At 47.0% G+C, this 21306-nt stretch overlaps 1 protein-coding gene across 8 annotated transcripts in view; it reads left to right on the top strand.

Annotated features, from left to right (window-relative positions):
* PAPSS2 (3'-phosphoadenosine 5'-phosphosulfate synthase 2) overlaps window positions 1–21306 on the top strand; it is a 49029-nt gene that overhangs the window by 10617 nt on the left and 17106 nt on the right. Inside the window, exons 1-2 of one of the 8 annotated variants that reach the window (XM_040606295.1) lie at window positions 10194–10513; window positions 10674–10718. The exons of 2 other annotated variants lie outside the window; for them this stretch is intronic. Coding sequence is in view for 1 of the 6 variants with exons in the window: in XM_040606302.1 (XP_040462236.1) it covers window positions 7522–7542 (21 nt within the window). In the remaining 5 variants the exon portion in view is untranslated. Of the gene's footprint in view, window positions 1–7446; window positions 7543–10193; window positions 10719–17669; window positions 18558–18613; window positions 20905–21306 lie in introns of those variants that run through there. 5 more of the 8 variants (XM_040606302.1, XM_040606297.1, XM_040606294.1 and 2 more) reach the window with 5 other exon arrangements.

Below are 21306 nucleotides of genomic sequence, written 5' to 3'. Positions count from 1 at the left end.
CTGGCTGAAGAAGGGCTTGGTGCTAGAAAGCTCATGTTCCCAGCTGCCCAGAGTGTGGAGACTGAGGGAGTGGACGGATAGGAGCTGCTCTCATGCAGCTTTTCTTTGTAAAAGGATTAGGATGAACTTAGACTTCAAAACTTTGTGATAGGAGCAGACTTTGCTACCTGCCTGTGGTTGTCCGGCTGTAACACTACCTGCCCCTAGAAAGGCTGGGTTTCCTTGGCCCTCCTTAACCTCTATTGACTCCTTCCATCATGACTGCTTTGGTGACAGTTTTATCTACAGAGATACCAGGCTGGCTATCTTATGCCTTTTTCTGTGCTAACCTGCTTTTGGAAGAAGGCATACGTGGCTTTTAATCTCCTCGCTTGAGTTCCCCAGATTACAGCAGTCTGTAGGGACAGAGAGTGTGAAAATGAGCCTTCAGGTAATTTTAGGAACTGAGATCTTTATTCTAGCATTGTAAAGGTGACAAGCTAGGGATATGGGCCAAAGTCTGTGCTAGGGACAAGAAATCACATAGGGCAAAGGCAATGGATCTATAGCAGAAAATTACACACAATAAATAAATATCTTTACTGTAGTATGACACACCATAAAGTGATAAGAATTCTTGTCTTGCTTCCAAAGAAATTTGTAAAGTCGATTGTTCCAAAAGCATTCAAGGTGAGTGCAAAGAAAAAAGTTACCCTTTATGAGTAGAGCAAACAGCAGTGACAAAGTCCCGCTTTGGCTGAGCTCTTCCATGTTTGGATCTACAAGCTGCCCTGACTAGCTGTGGAAAGTCACTCAGACAGAAATTTCTGTCTATTTCTGCTGCCATTTTCCTGACAAACGCTCCTTTCCTTGTAGAGTGTCGTCCAAGCCCTGGCAGGGACATATTTTATACTTGTCTTACCGAGATCCAACCTGGCAGCGCCAACAGCCTTCAGGCAAATAAAAGCCCTTTCAGTTCTCATTCTGCATTTGCCCAGTGCCTTTTTATTCCATCATCTGCATCATCTCTGCATTCCATTTTTAAAACCTCAACCTGTGTGTCTGTGGCCTGAGATGAAGACCAGCTCCTCTGCTGTGAGAGCAGCTGGTGCTTGAACATACCTGTGCTAGCTCAGCAGGTGAAGCTGCATATGCAGCCCAGTGTCCTCACTGGGACATTGAGCCATTCAGATCATGGTTTGGAGCATCACATCTGCCCCAGCTGGGTGATGGCTCATGTTTGTAATGCACTTTGAGTTGCCTGCTCCTTGAAGTCGTCTTCTGTCCTGGTTCCATCACCTATTGTTGCTTTTGTGGCTGTGGTGTAAAAATGCAAGGAGAGCGTGGAGTCTGTCTGCAAAAGGGAGTCGAGGTTTCTCTGGCCTCTACAGGGGTGGCAGAGAAATTTCTAAGGCCCTGTAGGTTTTTAAAGACAGGCAAAGGGGAAAAGAAATACGAACAAGTTTAAAGAGAAATAACAGTAAAGAGGTGAGAAAAATCAAGGACCCTTGTCAGAACTTAGTTTTGAGATCTGGTTTGTGCGTGGTGCTCAAAGGACAGGGCAGATGTTTGTACCTATTCTAAAAAGGAGAGTGAAGGAAGTGGCTGTGTGATTGTACATTTTCCATTGTTACCATTTCCCTAATGATATGGGGATTTGCTCTGTATGGGTTTGCTGTGTGGGGATGCCATCCCAATGGCTGGAGCAGTTGCACCAGGAGCCTTCAGAACTGTCAGTTACAGACTGGAGGGTGTGTAGGAAAGTAAGAGCCTGATGGTGAGCATTAATGGTTGTGTCACTGAGGCACAGTGATCAAAAAATAAAGCCCAAACACCTGGAAATCCCAGATTTGAGTTGTTTACAGTAAACTCTGAAGCAATGTGAGAAGTGGGTAAGTGGGTGGGGGCAGTGTGTGTGCTCATCTGTGGGAACTGTGTGGAGCACTGAAGGTGGCTGTTAAATTGTCCTTAAGAGGAGGAAACGTGAAGACAGCAGCTTGTTAAAAGCTCTCTTCACCCTTGTTCTGCTATCTGCTGGTGAGCTACAGAAGGATGCAAAGATATTTGAATGCTTAAGTTGAAATTTAATAGATCTCCTGCCTCAGTGGAAGACACTAATTACTATGATACTCCTCCCTCTACTCTTTATTCTAAAATAAGAGCAGTGTTTTGTTTTCCTGAATTCTGGATGGTGATTTAAAGATGCAAAGACCCACATAGGTGCACAGCTTGTTCCTGGTTTTGGGTTGTTTCTCCCATTGTGAAATCTTGGCAAACTGGTTTTGAACTTACAATTTCTGGCTGGCTGTAGCAGTGCCAAACAGCAGTGGATGTTGCCAACACTGAAGTTTCTTTGGTGGATTTGTTGTCACTTTTGCTGTCACAACAGCTTTCTAAAAGTTGGGGATGATCCCATGTGTTTGAATTATAGAACATGGAGAGGAAAAAATGTTTCCAGCTTTCATTAAAAGGTCTAATGGCTTATGCTAGCAAATAGCACCCTGCTAGCCTGTATCTCCAGCGTACTGTGCTTTGCTTTGCTTTTGTAGTTTATTTCTAATCTGATGTCTCTTGAGTGAGGTTTTAGGGCTGCAGATCCAGACTTGATTTACACATAGGATTCAAAACTATCTGTGAAAAGTCAAGGGTGAGAGGTGAGGTAGATAAGCTGGAACTGCTTGTTGGGGCAGTTCAGTATCAGAGCTGGTGTCTTTGTGGGCTGATGCCAAAGGTATTACGTATGTTAATTTGTGGAATATTTAATTTTCAAGGTACTAATCTTAATGCATTTGTGTTTTGATGAGCAGAGTTTAAGAATCCCAGTGACTGAAGGATGTTCCATTAACTGGGGTGACAGCCTCCCCTGGAACTGTCTGCATACAACCAAAAGCTGCTGAGCCTGGGTCTGCCTTAGGTGTTTCTCCACGGATTTCCCCCATGGGCTCCCTTCTAAGAGCTGTCTTTAGGCTGTTTGTCCTCTGTAGGATCTCTTCCTCACTGCTTGCAGGTGGTGAGTTGACTCACAGAGTAATGCTGTGGACTGTGGGAACATGGAATTGCAGGCACTTCACTGATCAATTAGGAAAACATCATCCAAGCAAAGCTGGAGAAGCTGAGAAGAAACAGTGCTGAAGATGATGACTTTGTTTCTGTTCCTTGAAAAACTGAAGCTTTTATCTGTAACTTTCCCGATGCTAGGAAAGCAAATAAAACAGAGCAGAGACAGCCTAGTAGTGGAATAGCTTGAGTGCAGGGAGATTCACTCATCTGGCTAGCATAGCTATGGCCTGTGGGAGGGCTTGGCTTCCATGGCACACAAATTCAAGCTTGGATATCCTTTCTGCTTCCTCCACCCTTTGCTCCTGCTTTGCCAAATGAGCAGGTGGGAGCCACAGAGGGAATGGTGTCACTAGTAACATTGCAGCTGATCTTTGGGCTCCTTCTTCCAAGGCTGTGATGTTTATTTGGGCGATGCTTTTCCAGCTAGATGTCAGCAAGATGAGGGAATTCATGCAAGAATTTCAGAGTACGTAGCTGTGCAGAATCAGGGATGGTGACTTCCCCCTTTATACCTTTCATGTGGGAGAATGCTGCGAGGGACACCCTTCTTCTTCCATGACACTTGCCCAAAGGCTGCAGTACTTCTGAAGCTGATACTGTCCTATGAGCAAAAAGGATTTTCTCCTCTGCTGCCTTGCAGCTGGGCAGGGGGGATGTGAGTGACATTTCGCAGGTGAACTTGTTACACTAGACACGTTGAGGTGGGTATTGAGGAAACCAGCAGCTGTACGTGGCTGGCAAGCATTCATGTGAGGCTTGGCACTTTGTGGTAATTTCTTAGGTTATGCTGGGATAGGAATTTTGATTAAGAAGGATGCTGCAGTGGATTTCGAATGGGGAAGATGGCTGTAGCAAATGCCTCACAAGCAGCTGTTCACCAGGCCTGTTTGGTGGAGATTTATATATATTTTGCTCTCTGTGGGTCCCGTCAGTGTAACAGTAGGTTGCCCAATGGACTCTTAGGAGAGGTTTTTGTATAGAGATGTGCTGCTGCTTTGACATCAGGGTGTCAGGGTGATACAGACTTTTGATGGGAGTGCTGAATAATCCCCGTTCTGCATGCACAAGGGCAGATAACCAGGGCATAACTTTCTTCTGTCCCTGACAGTAAGGAGAGGAACAAAAGTCTCTGATCCTGTAAGCAGAGTGAGAATACTTGCAAATAAAAATATTCCCTGTAATGCTTTAGCATATGTCATAGAGCCCAAAAGTTGCCAAATCATTCCTGAAGCTGCTCTTTACCAAGCAGGAAGGCTGCTCAAGTGCCCTTGGTTTCCCATTTGGAGAGATTTTGACTCTCTGCCTGCTTTGCTGTGGTGCTGCTTCTTTCCCCAGCTGTGGTAGGCTGAAGCTCTTAGAGCTTGTTAAATAGCCCAAAAAGTTCTTTGATGAAAATGGTGTCACTACTTTGCATGTCTTGAGGTAAGCAACTAGATTTTTTTCTTTTCTGCTTAATTTTTGATTCTGTTTCATCAATTACTTCCCTTGAAAAGCATACACAAATTAAAACTTGAGGCAATAGCCATATATATTTATTAGAAGTTAATGTTACAGAAATTCATACCATTTCCTATATTGTGCTCAGAAAAATAGGGGAGGAAAAAAAATCCAGTCATCTTTTTATACACAAAGTGTTTCTTATTTGCTCAAATCTCAGGCAGGTTATGAGCAGTCAGTTTAATTCCTAGAAGGGAGAGAACTTTGATGAAGAAAGAAATGGAGAATGATGCAACAAATGGAGATAATGTTGACTCCTTTTCTGTCTCCCTGATAGACATCTAGGGGAAACATGGAGGTGTTACATGCTCTCTGTTTTTTCTGTTATGTAGTAACCCAAGTTTTCTGTCTTTCCATTGACCTTTCTACTATTCACTTTTAACGAGAAAGAACTGGTTTTCCTTCAAAAATGTCCTCACTGGAACTAGCTGTGTATCAGGCTAGAATGGTTTATAGTGGTCTGGGGTTACAGAAGCCCCTGTTTCTGCCTTTTCTTTTACACAGACCTCTTCTTGCTCCTCTTCCTTCAGTAAATGTATTTTCCTGCTTGCTTTGGTCTGCTGGTCACATTTTCAACCCTTTTTTCTTTACTGAAGATACACAAATGAAAGGTAACATGGTAAGGTTGTAAAGATGCGCAAATTTAAAATTTGTCCCACAGAAGGAGAATATTAAATGTTCTTATTCAGCTAAACAAAAAAAAAAACCCACCTAGAAATAATACTTACAGAAAGTAAGATGTATAATTAACTCATCAGAGGTAATATCAAGGCCTTCTATACTCCTGTAAAACTGAACCACAAATACAATGACAACTATAGTTAATCTGTAATCCCCTGTATTTTCCATGAGATTTTACATATACTTTTCCTGCCAGGTCAGCATTGATTTTGATTAGTTCTGAATCTTTCCCATTAAGAAATTTACTCAAATCCATGTGCAAATAAAAGATAAGATGCTGACTCTGGGGGTTCTGATTTGGGCATGGCATAAAGTTGCTTCTGAGCAGCAGCTGAACAGACTAAGCAGCCTTGGGTAATGCTTGGATGCCACTGTGCTTGCAGGAAAGCTGAGAAGCTCGTGCCATTTTGCTGTGTTCCTGCAGACTTTCAGTCACTTAACGTGTCCTTATCCCAGTGTCCTCCAAGGGATGAGGCATAGCCTGCATCCTGGCTAGGCAACAGTTGGAGGAGGGTTCCTTGTACCAGGACGTGCTTTTCCAATGGATAATGTGTTTGGGCTTGTTTGCCTGTTCTTCCGACCATGCTATATTGGTTTTATGGCAGCAACTTAATCTGCAGCTGGACTATCGAAAAACCAATCTAAGGAAAGGCACGAAATGAGAGATGTTAAAAAGTAACTGTGGTATTATTTAGCCAAGTTAATCACAAATGTAATACTATAGGTTTAACTGGAATTGCACTGAGTATTAGTTCAGCTGATAACTGATCACACTGTAATAGCTGCCTGGCTTCAGGAGTTAGTTGAACAGGTGCTGCTTGCCTCCTTCCAGCCCCATTCCTTTACCTCCACGTTGTCTCTGCTTTTCCTTCCCCATGCTGGGCCCTGTTCCTCCTTCAGCAAGACCTCATTTGAGGAACCCCATTTATTCCGCTGTCTTTCCTTTCATCTCTCCCTTGGGGTTTCACATTTTCTATTTTAAGGGTCCTTCTCCCACTTAGGGAACTTTGCAGGATCCCACTGTGCTGGAACAAAGGATAGAGGTCGTGAAACAGGAGTGTTTGTATGGTGAAGGAAATGCATGGCTGCTAGTGGTCCTGTGATGAACAGGTACCAGGAGATGCCCACAGCTCCCAGGCCCAAGGCAAGCTCTGCATGTTGGACCGAGAGGGAGCGCTTGCTCTTCTGGGCGTGATAAGAAGCGAGTTATCTCCTCCTGGAGAGGCAGCACTGTTTACGCCTCTGTCCTCATAGCCCTGGGCTGGATTCACAGATAGGTGTAGGAATCTGGTGAAAGCGGTCAGAGGACAAGTGCCATGCTGGTCGGGCAGTGCATCCCCACGTGAAGAATTACACAGCCGTGAGGAGTGTTCCCTCCTTTGTCGCTGGCTCGTAGACCATCCTGATAACGTGGCGTGGTTTCCCTCCACCGGGATGTTGTCTGTCTTCCAGTTCAGCAACATTCTGGGGTTTGAGCTTTTCCAATGGTGGGAAATTGAGGATTTGAGGCAAAGCCATCAGGCATGGGCTTCCACTCCCCTCATGTGCTGAGCATTATGTGCCAGTAGGCTCCCCTGTGTTTCTTTCTAACCTTCTTGCCATTTTGGCCATACGGTTGGGGGCCAGCCTGCAGCGTGGTTTGGTTTTAGGTGTTACTACTGTCCGCCGGAGCCGATTTTCCAACTTGTGTTGCGTGGGATCCTGTTCCTCCTCTCTCTCGCTGTCTCCCTGAATGCACACACGGTTCCTGGCAGGAGCAGGCCCCCTCCGCACCTGGGTGCTGGCTTTTCCCAGGGGCATGTGGCCATGCCCGGTGCCCCCATTTTGGCAGCCCTTTGGCAGCCCTTTCCCCCGTGCGCGGCGGTGGGCGCCCGGCGGCCCCGCGTTGGCGGGCGGGTGGTGCAGCTGAGCCCAGACTCCTCAGGCAAGCTCGGACTGTATCATTTTAAGGCCGTTTTAGACTGACGCGGTTGTGCCGCAGGGCTGGGGGGGTTGTCATGGTGTGTTACCCCTCGGCCGCGAGCGACGGCCCGTCCCGTGGGGCGCGGGACCCCGTGCTGCCCCGGCCCCGCGGCCCCTCGCCTCGGCGCCCCCTCCCCGGGCCGCGGCGCTCCTCCCGGCCCGGCCCCGCTTCCCCGCCCGGGGGCTGCCGGCCGCCCCTCGCTGCGGGCCGGGGCGGCGGCGGAGGGGGCGGTGGCGGGGGCGGGCGCAGGGCGAGAGGGGCCGGGCCAGGGACGCGCTACGTGTCGCCGGAGCCTTTATAGACCCGGCGCCCGGCCCGCCGCGGCCCCGCCGCCCGTCACCATGTCGAGCCGGCAGCAGACGGTAGGGCCGCGCCGCGGGGCCGGCGGGCGGGGGGCGGCTGGGCACGGGGCGGCGGTGGGGCGCGCCCGGCTCCCCGGGGAAACGCTGTCCCGACCCCCGGCGTGGCCGCGCTCCCGGCGGGGGCGGCTCGCAGCGGGGCGGGCCGCCGCGGCTCAGGGGACCGAGCCCACGGGCTGTCGCTGCGGCGGGTGGGCGCCTCCCGCTCAGCGCCGGGGCCCTACGCAGGGTTTCGTGCCCGGGGCACCCCCCGCCGCGCAGGAGGCTTCGCAGCCACCGCGTTACCGCGCCGCGGTGACCGTGCCGGCGGGTCGGTCCGCGTTGGTGCAGACGCGCGGGTGAGGGGCGTGAGCCGCCGGCGCCGGGCGAGGGGCGAGGGCCCGCCTGTCCCGCGGGGCGGCCGCGCATCCCGCCGCTGGCGCCGGGCTGATGCGCTGCTCGCTCCGAGGTGCGGAACGCTGCCGGCTGTGCGGCGCCAGTGCCAGCCCCGCGGAGCGCGGCCGCCTCCCGGGCGGGGCCGAAGGCTGAGGCGGCGGGAGGCGCGCGGCTGCCCCGCTCGCTGCTCGGGGCTCGTCTGCCCGCGCCCGGCCGCGGGGGGCGGCTGGTGAGACACCCGCCGCAGCGATCGGCTCTCGGCGTTGCTGCAGAACACGTTTTTTCTTTAAAAAAAAAACAACCGCACGAGAAAGAAAAGTAATAATAGGTGGAGCGTGATTCAGTTAGAAATTAAAATTGCAAATCGCAGCCACAGCCAGTTGTTTTCCGCTTGCTAGCTGCCCTTCCCTTACTTCTTGGCTTTGGGATGTAACGGTGGGTCTCTCCAGTTGTGCGTACGTTTTCCAGGTTTTAAATCAGAACCATGAGAAAACTCGATGTTAGTCTTTCAGGCAGCTTTTGTTGGTTGATTATATTTTTTTTTACCTTGCCATAAATTTTTCAAATGGATTTAATGCATTTTGAACACACTGGCAATCTGTCCAGATAGGAATGCAACCAAAACCACGGGGAACAAAGCACGCCTGTGTGGCAGGGTGTTCTTGGAAATGCGAAAACCTGTGGTTTAGGGATTATTTCAGGGAGAGGAGGTGCAAGACATGAGCCATGTATGGGAGTTCATTTTATTGCTGTGACAGGAGAGGCATTACTGAACTTCTGAAATAATCCCTCTCCTTTGCCTCCACCCTGGGCTGGAACAATGACCTTTATAAACAAGATTGTGGCTAACCTTCGTACCGTGACTGTCAAAACAGATGCTGTCTAGTTGACAGTTGTAGGTGTATTTCAACGTGCTTATCTGCCAGGTATCTGATAGAATGAGAAAAGGTGTCATTTTGCAAGTTACAATAGGTTTTGGTAGTTAGGATAAAACAGAGATGAATATCCCACTAGTGATCCTCCTGGTCTGTCACCAGGGAGATGTGCTGCACAGAACGTACATGAAGTTCTCACTCCAAATGCGGTCTCAGCAACTTCTTGGTTTCAACCATCTCTAGTTGATATCAAAGGTATGGCATAAGGATTTCACTTTGACAGGGGTCCCTTGATCAGCACAATTAATTGCATATGCACACGGATGATTATGTTTGGTCTCAGTGCAATTAAACGGTGTGGTTCAGGAGGGTTGAGGAATCGGCACTGCATCAGAGGTTTTGCCTGACGAAGGAGCAGGCAGCAGCACCATGCACTCCTGCAACTAGCAGCCTAAATGTAGCTTGGGGGATTTTTAATACCGCAGTGAATTTTTCATTACACCTTTTGTAGCTGCAACAGCCAAGACAGTTTCATTAGAAAATGAAGATGGGATGCACAGAATAATTTGCCCTACTGAGTTCCCTAATTAGTACTGCAGCTCATCAGTCTGTTGCTCCTTACTTAATCCCTATTTTTCATTCTCCCAACAATGTGAATCTTTATTACTCATAAAAACCCTTACTACTAATAAAATTTCAGGTTTTACCACTTCTTTGTGTGGGTGAAGTGTTAATCTTCGTCCCACATACCAAGTTCCGTGAGGCTGGATGTTTGCAGCATTATTTGCTGTCTGAGAATATGTAAAAAATGCGTGTTGCAGGCAGTGTTCATTAGTTGTCAGCTTTTGAAAACGGCAGTAGTGCTAGCTGTTGTGAGATGGACTGGCTCTGTTATTTGACTACGCTCATTTTGGAAACTGGATAATTGTAAGTTCAGGATTTAAAACCTAAATCCAACCTGAATGCTGTCTGGAGTTTGAGGCTAGTTAGAGGATGTTTTAATTGCGCACCCATTTATTAATAGAAGCTTGTGGTAAGATACAAAGGAGGAAACTTTCAAATTTTACTTCTGCACGTGTTGCCCTTAAAAATGAACAAGGTACCTTAATTCTGCTGGAGACCCAAGACTTGGTGTGCAGGAATCTCTCTTTGGCTAGTTAGTCAGAAATGCTCTCTTCATTTCTGCTCATGACATTGCAAGATGCGTGAAGTCCTCTATGTGCTGGGCAGTGTCCTTCTGTTCACAGACCTCATTGACAGCAAGCATTTATTTCTGACCAGTTTCAGGACTGAATTTTTGGGGAGAACAACTGTCTTTGATGATGACCTTACAGACTTAATGTTCCTTACACAGGCCTCCTGTGTGCCCTAGTAGTGAAATCTTGCTCTCAGGGGTAAGTACACGGTAAAGTAATTACAGCGTTGTGGAGCTGTGGGACTGCCCTTGTTTATTGTGTGGGCTCTTGCACAGCACAGCATTCAGGGCTGAGCGGTTCTTTTAGCCCTGTTGAAACAGCAGCTTGTTCTCCCTACACCTGTGGCATTGCTGGTATTTCCGCAGCTCGTTACCTCTCCCTGCCAAGCAGCGTTTTCATAAGGAGCAGGAGGGTACAGATGGTGCAGTGTGCTCCGGGTAGAACAGCTTGCCACGGAGCCCAAATCCATGGGCACGGCCCTGCCCTGGAAGGGTTGGCCCCTCGCCGGAGTGACTGGCAGCGTGGCTGGTATGTCTCCTTGGGTGCATGGAAAATGCAGCTGAACATACTTCGTGAGATGGAGGTGTTCAGAGCCAGCTGCCAGTCCTGCCCCTGGCAGCGGGCAGATGCCATCCTTGATGTGACGTCCAGCTGCTTTCAGTGAGTTTCTCTTTGGATGTCCTTACAGGTGCTTAGGGAAGAATGAAAGCCTGGTGCAGAAACAGCCTTCAGGGTAGGTGTTACAGCTTTGTCATCTGGTCTTGTAACAGTGCCTCCAGAAAGCTGAACAGCTTGGCATGTGGCATCCCTCCTTTCAGCAGGATGCTGTTTCCGTAGCCCAGTGGATCACAGAGCTGAGCTGTAACTCCGACAGTTTGGTTTTGCTTGTGTAGGGCTTACATGCGCAACCCCAAATTATGTGGTCTTATTTAAAGATAAATGGACATGTAAAAATAATTTAGAACTTTTTTAAGATTTATTTAAAGAGAAGGAAAAACCGCACAAGATCAAATGGTGACCTTGAGGAAATATGAAGAGGCTTAGTTTCTTTACCCCAAAACTATTCTCCTGTTGAAAAAACTGCAGCCACAGAGCAGAGTTCAGATGGACTGAGTGGTATCACAGGCTGTGCAGTAATGTATGTACAGCTTCATCTGTTTAGTTGCAAAGCAATGTAAAATAAGTTTATTAAAAAAACCAAACCATGCGTTTGTCTCTCACACTTATTCTTTACTATTGCCTGGAACATAAAGACCAAAACATCTTCAAGGATGTTTATGTTCAGAGCAGGTCTGGGTAGCTCACCACAGTGACACTCGCACAGGCAAAAGTGGAGCAGGCAGCAGAGCCCTGATTTCAGGGGGTCAGTGTGGCTTGGTCTGGGTTGAATTACTTGGGGCAGTGTTTGTGATGTTTTACCCCGCAATTCCAAAGTCTTGGGTTTACAGCCGTGATTCATTTTGTGAAACACAGTGCCTAACTTATTGAGCCGTGACAGTCAGTGGCAGTTGTTTTCTGGTTGCTTGTCCCATGCTTAGTACTTGGTGTTTTATTTTCTGTCACTTCTTTTGCTTTGTATCTCTTTTCTTCGAAGATCATAGAAAGGTCAGCAGATTAACTATCTCAATACACTGTTACTTCGACTCCTGCTGTTTCCTACAGTTCTCTCCCCTTTTCTCCCTGTTTCTTTTGAAGTCCTTTGCTATTAAAAAGTTCCCTTTCCCATCTGTTGCCCCCACCTTGCTGTTTCATTCACTTGTGCTGTTTTGTGGGGCTGCCAGCGTGCCAGACCTGTGTTTATTAACCATACTTTGCTCTGTAAGGGCAGGGATGTTCAATTCAGGGAATTTCAGAGAAGAAAAGCCATAAGTTGTTGCAGGCTTCTAAATATGAAGGCCTCTTTCTTTCCATGGTTCAGGGAGGCTGTGCCCTCCAGGGGATGGGGATTGAAATAATCAGCTTGGTGTGATCTAGCCTCAGAAGCTGCAAGCTGGGGACCTTGGTGGACCTTCCTGCAGTGCAGGAAGGCTTGTCTGGTGTCCCCTGATATTGGTGTGGCAGCAGGAGCAGCAGGGTATGTCTTCTAGGAGGCTGCATGGATAGAACTTCTCCTAGGGCTGTAGAAGGGCATGCACATGGAGAAGTGGAAGGTTTTTTCTGCTGGGGTGGGCGGTTCCTGCCTGAACACCCCTTCCCTCCAAGGGGAGAGGCAGTTAGGTCAGGCCTGATCCCTGCAGTTGTGCTTGGAGGTTAATCTTTTGCTTTCCCAACAAGACTGGTGGCTCTTTGGGATACCTCTTCATCTCCCGGGGGCCTTGTTTGGAGGAGCATAGCTGAGCACTGCTGCTTCTGCTGGTGGTCTGTTACAGCACAAACAAACTAGTGGGCTGCAAAAGGCTTTTATTTAGGTCAGATTCTACTGTCTATGCTGTTTCTCCTTCCTCCAGAGACTGGTCCTCCTCCATCTGACTACCCCTCTCTCGCACTCCTCAGTGCTATTTAACTGCTTAGCGGGAATGAGCTACAACTGCACATCATCCACTTCAACCAACCCACCACCCCTGAAGCAAGCCCACAGCTGTATATTGTTGATGTTAATTAACCCACTGCCTTCATTCCTCTACAGTGGTCGGCATGGTGGGTGCCATCTGGGGTGGTGGTTGGGCACCTAAACCTGACTGTAATTTCTCCAGCTCATGAGTTGAGGTGCTTTGAGTCAGCATGTTGTTTCCTGTCCTGCTGCTGGATTCCTGGATAAATACAGACTCCAGCTTCGTCTGGTTTTCAGGTTGCATTGATACAGTCACAACCAGTTACAAATCTGTGCCAAAACCCGTAACTCAGACAGGTTTCCATCCATGCTGTCCTTGGGCAGCCCCTACAAGTGGTTTTAGGCAACACAGTGAATGATTTTCAAAGACCCCACGCTACCCAGACATGTGCACTGCAGCTGTAGCTTAGATTTAGGCAACAGGGATTTTTTTTTTCTGGAAGGTTTTCAAGAGAAGTACTGGCATAGTTGCTTTTTTTGTTTTTTTTGGTTTTTTTTTGTTTTTTGTTTTTTTTCTGGGCTGATGTTGATCCTGGAGGGTGTCTTCACATAGCCTTTAAAAATTAAAAGACTTCACCTATCTGAAACAAGGTTTTAGATAAACTTGCAGCTCTCTGTACCCACAAAAGGTAAGTGGCATGCAGGGCCTGTGTTAATGCCTCTAATGATATGCCCTGCCTTGAACTTACACTTTGGTCACAGTGCTTTTAAGATACACTTTGGTATCTTAAAAGTCCACTAAGAGAAACACCATGTAATTCAAGTTGCTGTTTATTGATTTACTGTTATCGTGACTCATGATTATCTCTGATTTAGCTCTGAATCACAGCTGTAGGAAGTGAGAAATAGTTCTTTAATGGTCTTGCAGTTTAATTATTTCTAAGTGAAAATTTACTTGGAGTGTATCATTAACAGAAGGAGAGATGAAAAAAAGCCTGATCAACACATTCAGCGTGGATGTGAGTCATGAAATGGGATGCTGGGAAGTTAGGATTTTGCCTGTAGGGCTGGTAGCTCATTGCTAGCGCTGTCTCCCATCCCTTGCAGAGCGGTCCTTTTTCGTTTACTTACAGCTTGGCTCGGTTAACCACTATATGTGTCGAAAATTTTATCTGCTGAGTGGGTGCCAAAGTATGTTGGCCTGTTTGGAGAGCAGAGCTTGAGAAAGGAGCCAGTTTGTGTAGCTTTTTTTCTTTCTTTCTTTCTTTCTTTTTTAAAACCTGGCTTGTCTTTAGATAAAACACTTCAGGGTTTGTTGAGATGAACTTTTATGTCCATCTTTGGAAAACAGCCATTTGTACCTACATTCCGAAGACTTTATGACCTTGAGGTCTCTGTGGCCTCTATAGCAGAACAAAGTGTTTACTTCAATATCACACCATTTTTCAGCTTTCCGTTGAGATGCAAAAAAGTGTGTCGGGTGGGAGGTCATTTCTCAGGCCTGCCCAGCCCTTCTAATGGGAAGATTATTTGTTTGTGTTGCCAGTGGGTGTGGGAAAAGTGAGACCCCCCCCCCTCATTTTAGAGGAGGTGACTGCTGCTGCAGGGGTTGAGTTGTATGTGTGCCTCTGCCAGGGACACTGGGCATGATGCTGGATGAGTCACCTCAACCGCAGCTGGGGCAACTCATTGCATCTGCTCCCATCTTTGAAAAGCTGGTCTGAGATGAGCTGGGGGTGGATGTGAGGAGCATTGAGCTCTTGGAGGTGCAGTCTGAAGTCCAGGGGAGATGCTCTTCAAACGTGTCATGCTTAGAAGGCTTAAATACTGCAGGAGCTCAAGTCTTATCTGCGGTTTGCATTACTCTCTGCTGCTATTCTGTGGCTGCAAATTTGGGAAAAATGCTGCCCTCAGAGAGATACTGGGCGTTTGCGTGAACTTTTGAGGGACCAAGTAACAATAATGCCCAAGGAAAATGTGTAACTGTCCTTCAACCAGCCCTTTGAATAGTGTGTAATGACTAAGATGTGTGCCTACACCTGGTGTAAGGAGGGGTGAGGGAAATGCTGATTAGCCAATGATTCAAGGAGAGTACAATACTGTCGGTGCTGACTTAGGCAAGGGTCTAGGTAACCCCGTGTGCACTCAGGTAATTAAAAGCCTGTCTTGCAGCTTATGTGGGTCAGATGCACAGGTAGATGGGGCAGGAAACCTTCATCCTGGCGTCCCCAAACTGGAGTCCTCAACTTGTACTTGTCTCAAGCAGCTTGTTGTGTAGGGTAGCATGGGCAATGGCATGACTGTGAAAATGGCCTTGCCTTCAGCCAACAGAAATTCCAGGGGGACAGAGGTGGTACTGAGGGAGGGAAGGGTCTGTCTGGCCCAGTCTGTAGTTTCCAGCAGCAGCTGAGAGCAGGGGCAAGGAAAGAGTTTATGGCTGGGACACCACGGTGCATTGTCCCAGCTTCCATTGATTTACGACTTGAGATACCAGAGGCCATGCCTTTCTTCCTCGTAGTCCTTGATGAACTTTCCTTCCGTGAATTAATCTTAATGATTTTTTCAGGCCAAGTGACCTTTTGGCCTGCCCGGTGGACTTCCCCCATTTAACTGTGTCCTGTGTGGTGGTTCTGGCCCAGTTTCCCCACAGTCCTTCCTGCTGCTGCTTTTGCAGTTTGCAAACCTTAAAAACATTGCTGAGGTGGAGAGAGATCTCCTGTCACCTGCCGGTGGCCACTGACCATTGCGAAGTCAAGAGCATGGTGTTCAGGATGCCAGGTGCAAGGCTGTGTGTCCCTCCTGGATACCGAATGAGGCAGGGAGAGGCACTGTGTGGCTGCGATGCTGAGCCCCCATCAGCCTGGACTTGTGTCCAGCTTTATTCTTTCAGCAGGTTGCCACGATGTCCTGTAGAGGAGAAGTGATGCAAGAGGGTTAGTTCTTTCATGGAAACACATACATTTTAAAACCTGATGAAGCTGCTTGAAATGCAGATCCTCTGTAGCTTCCACTGCTTATGAAACTGCTAGAGCTTCCCAAAAGGTGCAGGATTTCTTTCTTGAGAGGGATATGATGGGCATGTTAAAAACAGGTATCTTGTCCCCATATTGTTTAGAGCCGAGATGGTCTCAGTTCAGCCTGTGCTAGCTCAGAGGGTGGAAGGAGATTCTGCTTTCTTCCTTAGCAGAAGATAGAGCTGGTGTCCCACCTGCCTGCTCATAGCCAAGGTTAGATGTTGGCCTCCAAGTTTGAAAACCTATTGCAAACTGAGTTAATAGGGACACAAAACTGCTGAATGTGGCTTACTGTGTTTTGTGTAGAGCAGTGCTGGTTCAACTTTTAAAGGTAAGTTCACAGTGGTCCTGGTTTGTTGAAGTAATTTCTGGAGCTCTCAAAGGGAATGGTTTTGATGAAACAGAATATCGCTCTGACACATTGGATCCTGGCATTTGCTGAAGGACCGTCTGGGTAAGCCTGTCCCGTGTAGCATCTCTGAACAGCAGAGCTTGTGGTTTTAGTTGTGTCTTACAACTGAACAAAATTTAGCTTAGCTGACAATTTCCTGACACTGTACTGCAAGTTTTTCTTTGTGTGATATTTGATGCAGGAGCCCTGGCTTGTCTGTCTTGCTTGTTTTAAGGGCTAGCGTGCCTGTTCTGTCACGGTAAGAGACGGGACATGTGCGGTGGCTTATTTGCCATAGAGAGCCACAACCCATTAATTAATTAAATTCCTAAATCTCATATTCAAGAAAGAAAAACAATTACATGTAAATATAAATCCTACCTGGAAATTTTTTGGTACTGAACTTAGTGTAGTAAAAACGTACCCTTGTCCTTCTTTTGTCTTGTCCCTGAAATCTGAGGGACTAATAGTCATTTTACTATTTCCGTAACCTAATATTTTTCTCCAAAAGAAGATACAAAAGCATGACCGTGTGTACTGGGTAGTTTTTCCTGGTAGGGGAGCGGCAGTGTGCTGCTCAGATTTGGCACAGCATTTCTCACGCAGATGCTGTTGCACCACACAAAGCAGCTCAGCTGGCTGTCGGTCACAGCTCTGTGCATTGTTGGGCGCAATTTGCTGGTGGAGATCACTGGGCTACTCCATCTCTGTGTCACCTACGTTCTGGTCACATAATTCCCTTCTTTTTGGTTTTCTCAGAGGTCAAATAGACGTGCTTGATTGCTTTCCATGGGTGTTCAGTCCCAAAATTTACCTGTACTGCAGTGAAAGTATCATTTAGGTTCCCTCTTTTTGCAAAATAACCGTTTTTTGAATTGAGGGTGGTACTGTGGTTCTGGCGTGATCCAGAGCAGCCCTGTAACAGACCCTAGGCATCAAAGCAAAACCGTTCTCCTTCTGCAACGTCAATCTTGTTCTTTGCAAAATGAGCATGAGCCAAACTGCTGAAATGGGATCATTTAGGGGAGATAATTTAGCAGAACTGCTCTGGATATTAAAAATATGGCAACCATGGAAGGATTCCTTGTTTAAATTGTTATTTTTGTCAGCGGCTGACAAGATGCGTTGTTTGTCAAATACTTGTTGCCCATGCAGCTGTCCCTTGTGATTTCTGGAATGAAGACAGGAAGATTGTTTTTATAACATCTGTCCCAGCCTTGCAAATTCATCTGAAAAATGTAGGAGCACAGGATGACTCACTAGTTTTCCTGTGTTGAGGAAATTAAAATAGTGACATCATCTAATTCAGAGATAAAGAAATGCCTGATGTGAGTGTCTTCAGAAGGGCAGATTTTGACGCCCAGCCTGCTGATTTGGAGTCACACAGTCTAGAAACCAGTGTCTGGTTTGCAAGGTGACTGGAATGTGAGCCTGCTTTTGGTGTTTTTTTGTTTTTGGTTTTTTTGTTTTGTTTTGTTGTTGGTTGGTTGGTTGGTTGGTTTTTTTGCCAGGGTTGTATAAAACTTGATTGTGGCAACTAAACCCATGCAAATTTATACCAAGAGAAAAATATTTTAGCTGCAATCAAAATAAGGTCTTGCTAAGAGCTCAAAAATTCCTGTGGGTTAAGAAGAAAACACTTTAGCTAACAGCACCTTGAAAACCTCGTGTGTTAGTGATGTTTGGCATCTCCAACCGTCTGTCTCCAAGCTGAAAGACTGCTTGTTTCAGGTAACTAGGATGTCTCTGCTGGTCTCCTTAAGATCTTCTGTGTTATGTTCCTGGTAGGGGACAGAGGCTGAGGTAGTGATGCCAAAAGGAACAAGCGTCAAAGACGGAGGGTGCCAAGGAGTGACTGAGGTCTGTTGTGTCTATTCAGTGTGCTGAACGAAGAGAGGGAGCTCACTTCAGCATCTTGCCTGGTGCGAGGGAATGCTGGCAACCCCAGACCTGCACGCTCTGAAGGGTATTTAGTGAGTGACACATTGCTGTATTACTCAGCTAAGTCTAAAAACAAAACACAACATTATTTCTGCTCATGTATGGGTGGTGGGAGAGCAGATGAGTCCCACATGCAGGGGAGAGGGGACGCAACAGCATGGGAACTGGGAAGGTGGGTGGTACGGTAACATTTCGGGTGTTTGAGAAGTCCCACTTCCCCATCTGGACCTGTAAGCCAGGCTCCCATGTCATCATGATGGAATCCTGGGAGGTAAAGTGGGCAGAATTTCCAAGGGTAACTCCATCTTGGTGGGGTTTCCCCCTGGGAAGTAGTGGAGCTGATTTTGAATCATTTGTTGCCTTAGTCCATTAAATGAAATCAAACTCAAGTTTGGGAAAAGTGTATAGGTTTAGGGTTACAAGAGCTAAATCAGGACTTTAGAGACTCTGTTTCTCTATCATTCTTCAATATGATCATTATCAAATCTTTGCTTCCGCAGGCAAACCCCCTCTCTTTCCTCTCTTCCTCCTTTTGAAAATGGTTTTGCTTTTCTGCAGCAAATTATTCTTCTACAGAAGGTTTTTTCCCCCGTGTTGGTGATGGACGCATTATCTTCTCCATGATGTCAGCTCGTCCATTTGCAAGAGCAGCTGTGGGAATTGCCCTGGTAGAAGAAAATAATTTTTTAAGGAAGTTCCGTGAACGTAATTTTTATGCGTTGAATTCAACGGACGGTACAAATGATTTTTTTTTTTTTTTTTTTTTTTTTTTTACTATGATGGCAGGATTTGGTAGGAGTTTTTAAACAGTAAGTTGTATCAGTCTCTGGAGGCTTAAGCAAGTGCGTGACTTCAAACTTAAGAGCTGGCTTGATCATTTTATCATTTTAAAAGCCTATTTTACCATTCACAAGTATGATCAGCTGAAAACATTTTGAAAGCCTCTACTTTTTTTTTTTTTTCCCTCCTCCTAGAGAGATGTCCAGGCTGCAGTACCAAAATAGGGTGTGTATTAAATACTTGACTGGAAAAAAATGAATCATATTCCTAATGATGTGAAATAGCCCTATAAATAAAAATGCAGCTGGGGGAGTCCTGACCCTACCCTCACTGTTGGGTCAGGGTTTCCCCGGGGCTGTGAGCACTGCCAGCTGCCAGCTGGACGTTAACTGTGTTTGTACGAGGCTGGCCCTTGTGCTAAGTGAGCCGGACGTGTGACTAACATGCCCTGAATAGCACTGCGCTACAAGAGCATTTCTCTGCTGGCTTCATTCTTGGGCTGATCTGTGCTGTGTTTTTAGGAGGGAGTCCTCTGGGGTAGGATGTTGCTGCAGCTTGCCACAAGCCGTGGCTCTTGGACAGCTTCCAGTACCCTGCCTGTGCCAGCTACAGCAGGCAGCGATACTCCTGCAGTGGCAGAGGGGAATTAAGGGCACAATAAGGACATTGGTTTAGACCTTATTGGCCTTCATGATGACCAGCACCACTTTCTAATGACAAATATTTCCTCCTGCAACACTGGAGAGCTCTGCCTTCTGTGGATGGCTGAGCAAGGGTTGGCCTGAGAATGTTGTATGCACTTAGAGGATCTCTTGAATGTCCTGCTCAGCTCCTGTCCTTTATCCTTCATTTCCACCCCTCAGCTGCGGGATGTGGCACTCGTACTTGATACTCGCCCTGGTCCCGTTCATTATGCAGCTGTGGAGATGCTGGCTAAAGAATGGGTAGGTGGGGCAGGAGGAGATGCTGTCTTGTGTCCTAAGGACCAGCGTTCATATGTACTTGAATTTTTGGTAGAAGATGGCAAATCATCTGTGTAATTCGTTGGTACAACCCTAAATGTTGTTCATCTAGTGTATTTTCTGTTAAATGTGCAGTGGTTCTGCTCCCCACAAATGTTGGCAATGGTTGGGAGAGGTCCCACAGATACCGTGCATTTAGCTATCAGATGAGAGAGAAGAATGTATTCCCTGATAATACTTCCTCTCTGGATAGTCACACGCAACTTTCAGTTTATGTGGGCAAGCACAGCTGCTCCCTTTTGGGGCCAAATACTTAAGAGCTGAGGGTGCTTTTTCAGATGCCACGAACAGTGGAAGCTCACTGATGTTTCCTGATTTTCAGCAGGTCTGTGCTATGGTGGACTCTCTTGTCTCAGAGGTCACATCTCTTTGTTCAGGAGGAGCACCAAGGAAAAGCCTGCTGCTTCTGTCTGCAACCCGCTTTCACAGAGCAGGGGAGTATCTTGTCCCCAGGGTGGCGGCCAAAAAACTTCGTTTCTTTTGGAAGCCAGGCCAGGAGACACTTGGCAGGTAGCTCAGTCAAACCTGATCTTAAATACACCAGAGAACTTGGTGTCTCCCAGTTTGTCAACTTTGTGAAAAGGTTCAGTAGGAGGGAAGGCCAAAAGCAGAGTTAGGATTTGGCTTCTTGGTCCACTGCAGCCTCAGTACAAGGTTTGGAGCCATGTCTTTATTTTTTTCTCATTTCCTGGATGATGTAAGACAGGGTGGGTTGAGCACTGAGATCATGCAGACGTGGTGAAATAGCAGATCTTCAAGGAAAGGAGAGAGCATGGCAGTGTCCTTAACCATCTGGCTCCCAGAGGCTGCGTGGCTTTTTTTTTGGAGATGCTGCCAGGTCATTTTTTGCCTTGCTTGGAGCTTTGTTTGGGGCTGAATTATAGGCAAGAGGTTCTTCTCCCAAACCTTGCTTCTTTGATCTAGATTATTGCAAGAAATGCTTACCACTGTCCCTAAATTATGTGGACTGTGTGGCCCAACATCCAGGCGTGAGTGTGTTGTGACGATGATTGGATTATCTCTTTTAATTATGATTGGTTTATGATGATGAGGTTAAAAGCTGAGAATAAAATTGGTAGGGTAGCCCTGCATCTGATTAAACCCCCTGCACCACTTATCTCTGGCTTCCAATGGTCTTGCAGTATATGCTGGTCCTAGATGAAGTTTCTCCAAGGTTTGCTCTTGGGCCATTGTAGCCTGTTTTTGGTGGTGCCTTCACTCCATTTGATCGTGCTTCAGCTCTGGATTCGCAAGCCATGTCCCAGCTGGTGGATGATTAGGTGAGAAGTCCATGTTTCCTGCTGAACAGTCTGTTCCCGGCCAAGCAAGCTGCCAGCCCAGCCGTCTGCCGCATGCTCGTCTTTCTCTCAGTCTTTTTTAACTTTTGGCATAGCTGGCGACAAGAATTTGAGTTGGCACGGGGCAAGCAGTTGCTCAGGGTTAGGAAGAGTTTACAGGCAAGATTATTAACACAGCAGAAAAATCAGAGGGGTTTGGTGCTGTCCGGAGGCCCCAGCAGATAGGAGAGATCTGACAGAATTGCTGAATTGCAAAAATGCCCTTAGTGATGCTTTCCCAAGCTCCAGAAGAAGCCAACATGCAAAACAAAAGCTCTGAGATGCATGCATAGTGCAGATTTATGGCGCAGCAACACGTGCTTTTAACAAAACCATCTTGTTAAG

This window comes from Falco naumanni, chromosome 9 (assembly GCF_017639655.2).
Source record: "Falco naumanni isolate bFalNau1 chromosome 9, bFalNau1.pat, whole genome shotgun sequence".
NCBI classification, from domain to species: Eukaryota; Metazoa; Chordata; class Aves; order Falconiformes; family Falconidae; genus Falco; species Falco naumanni.
The sequence above is the reverse complement of the archived record's forward strand: the minus strand, read 5'-3'. Positions and strand labels throughout refer to the sequence as shown.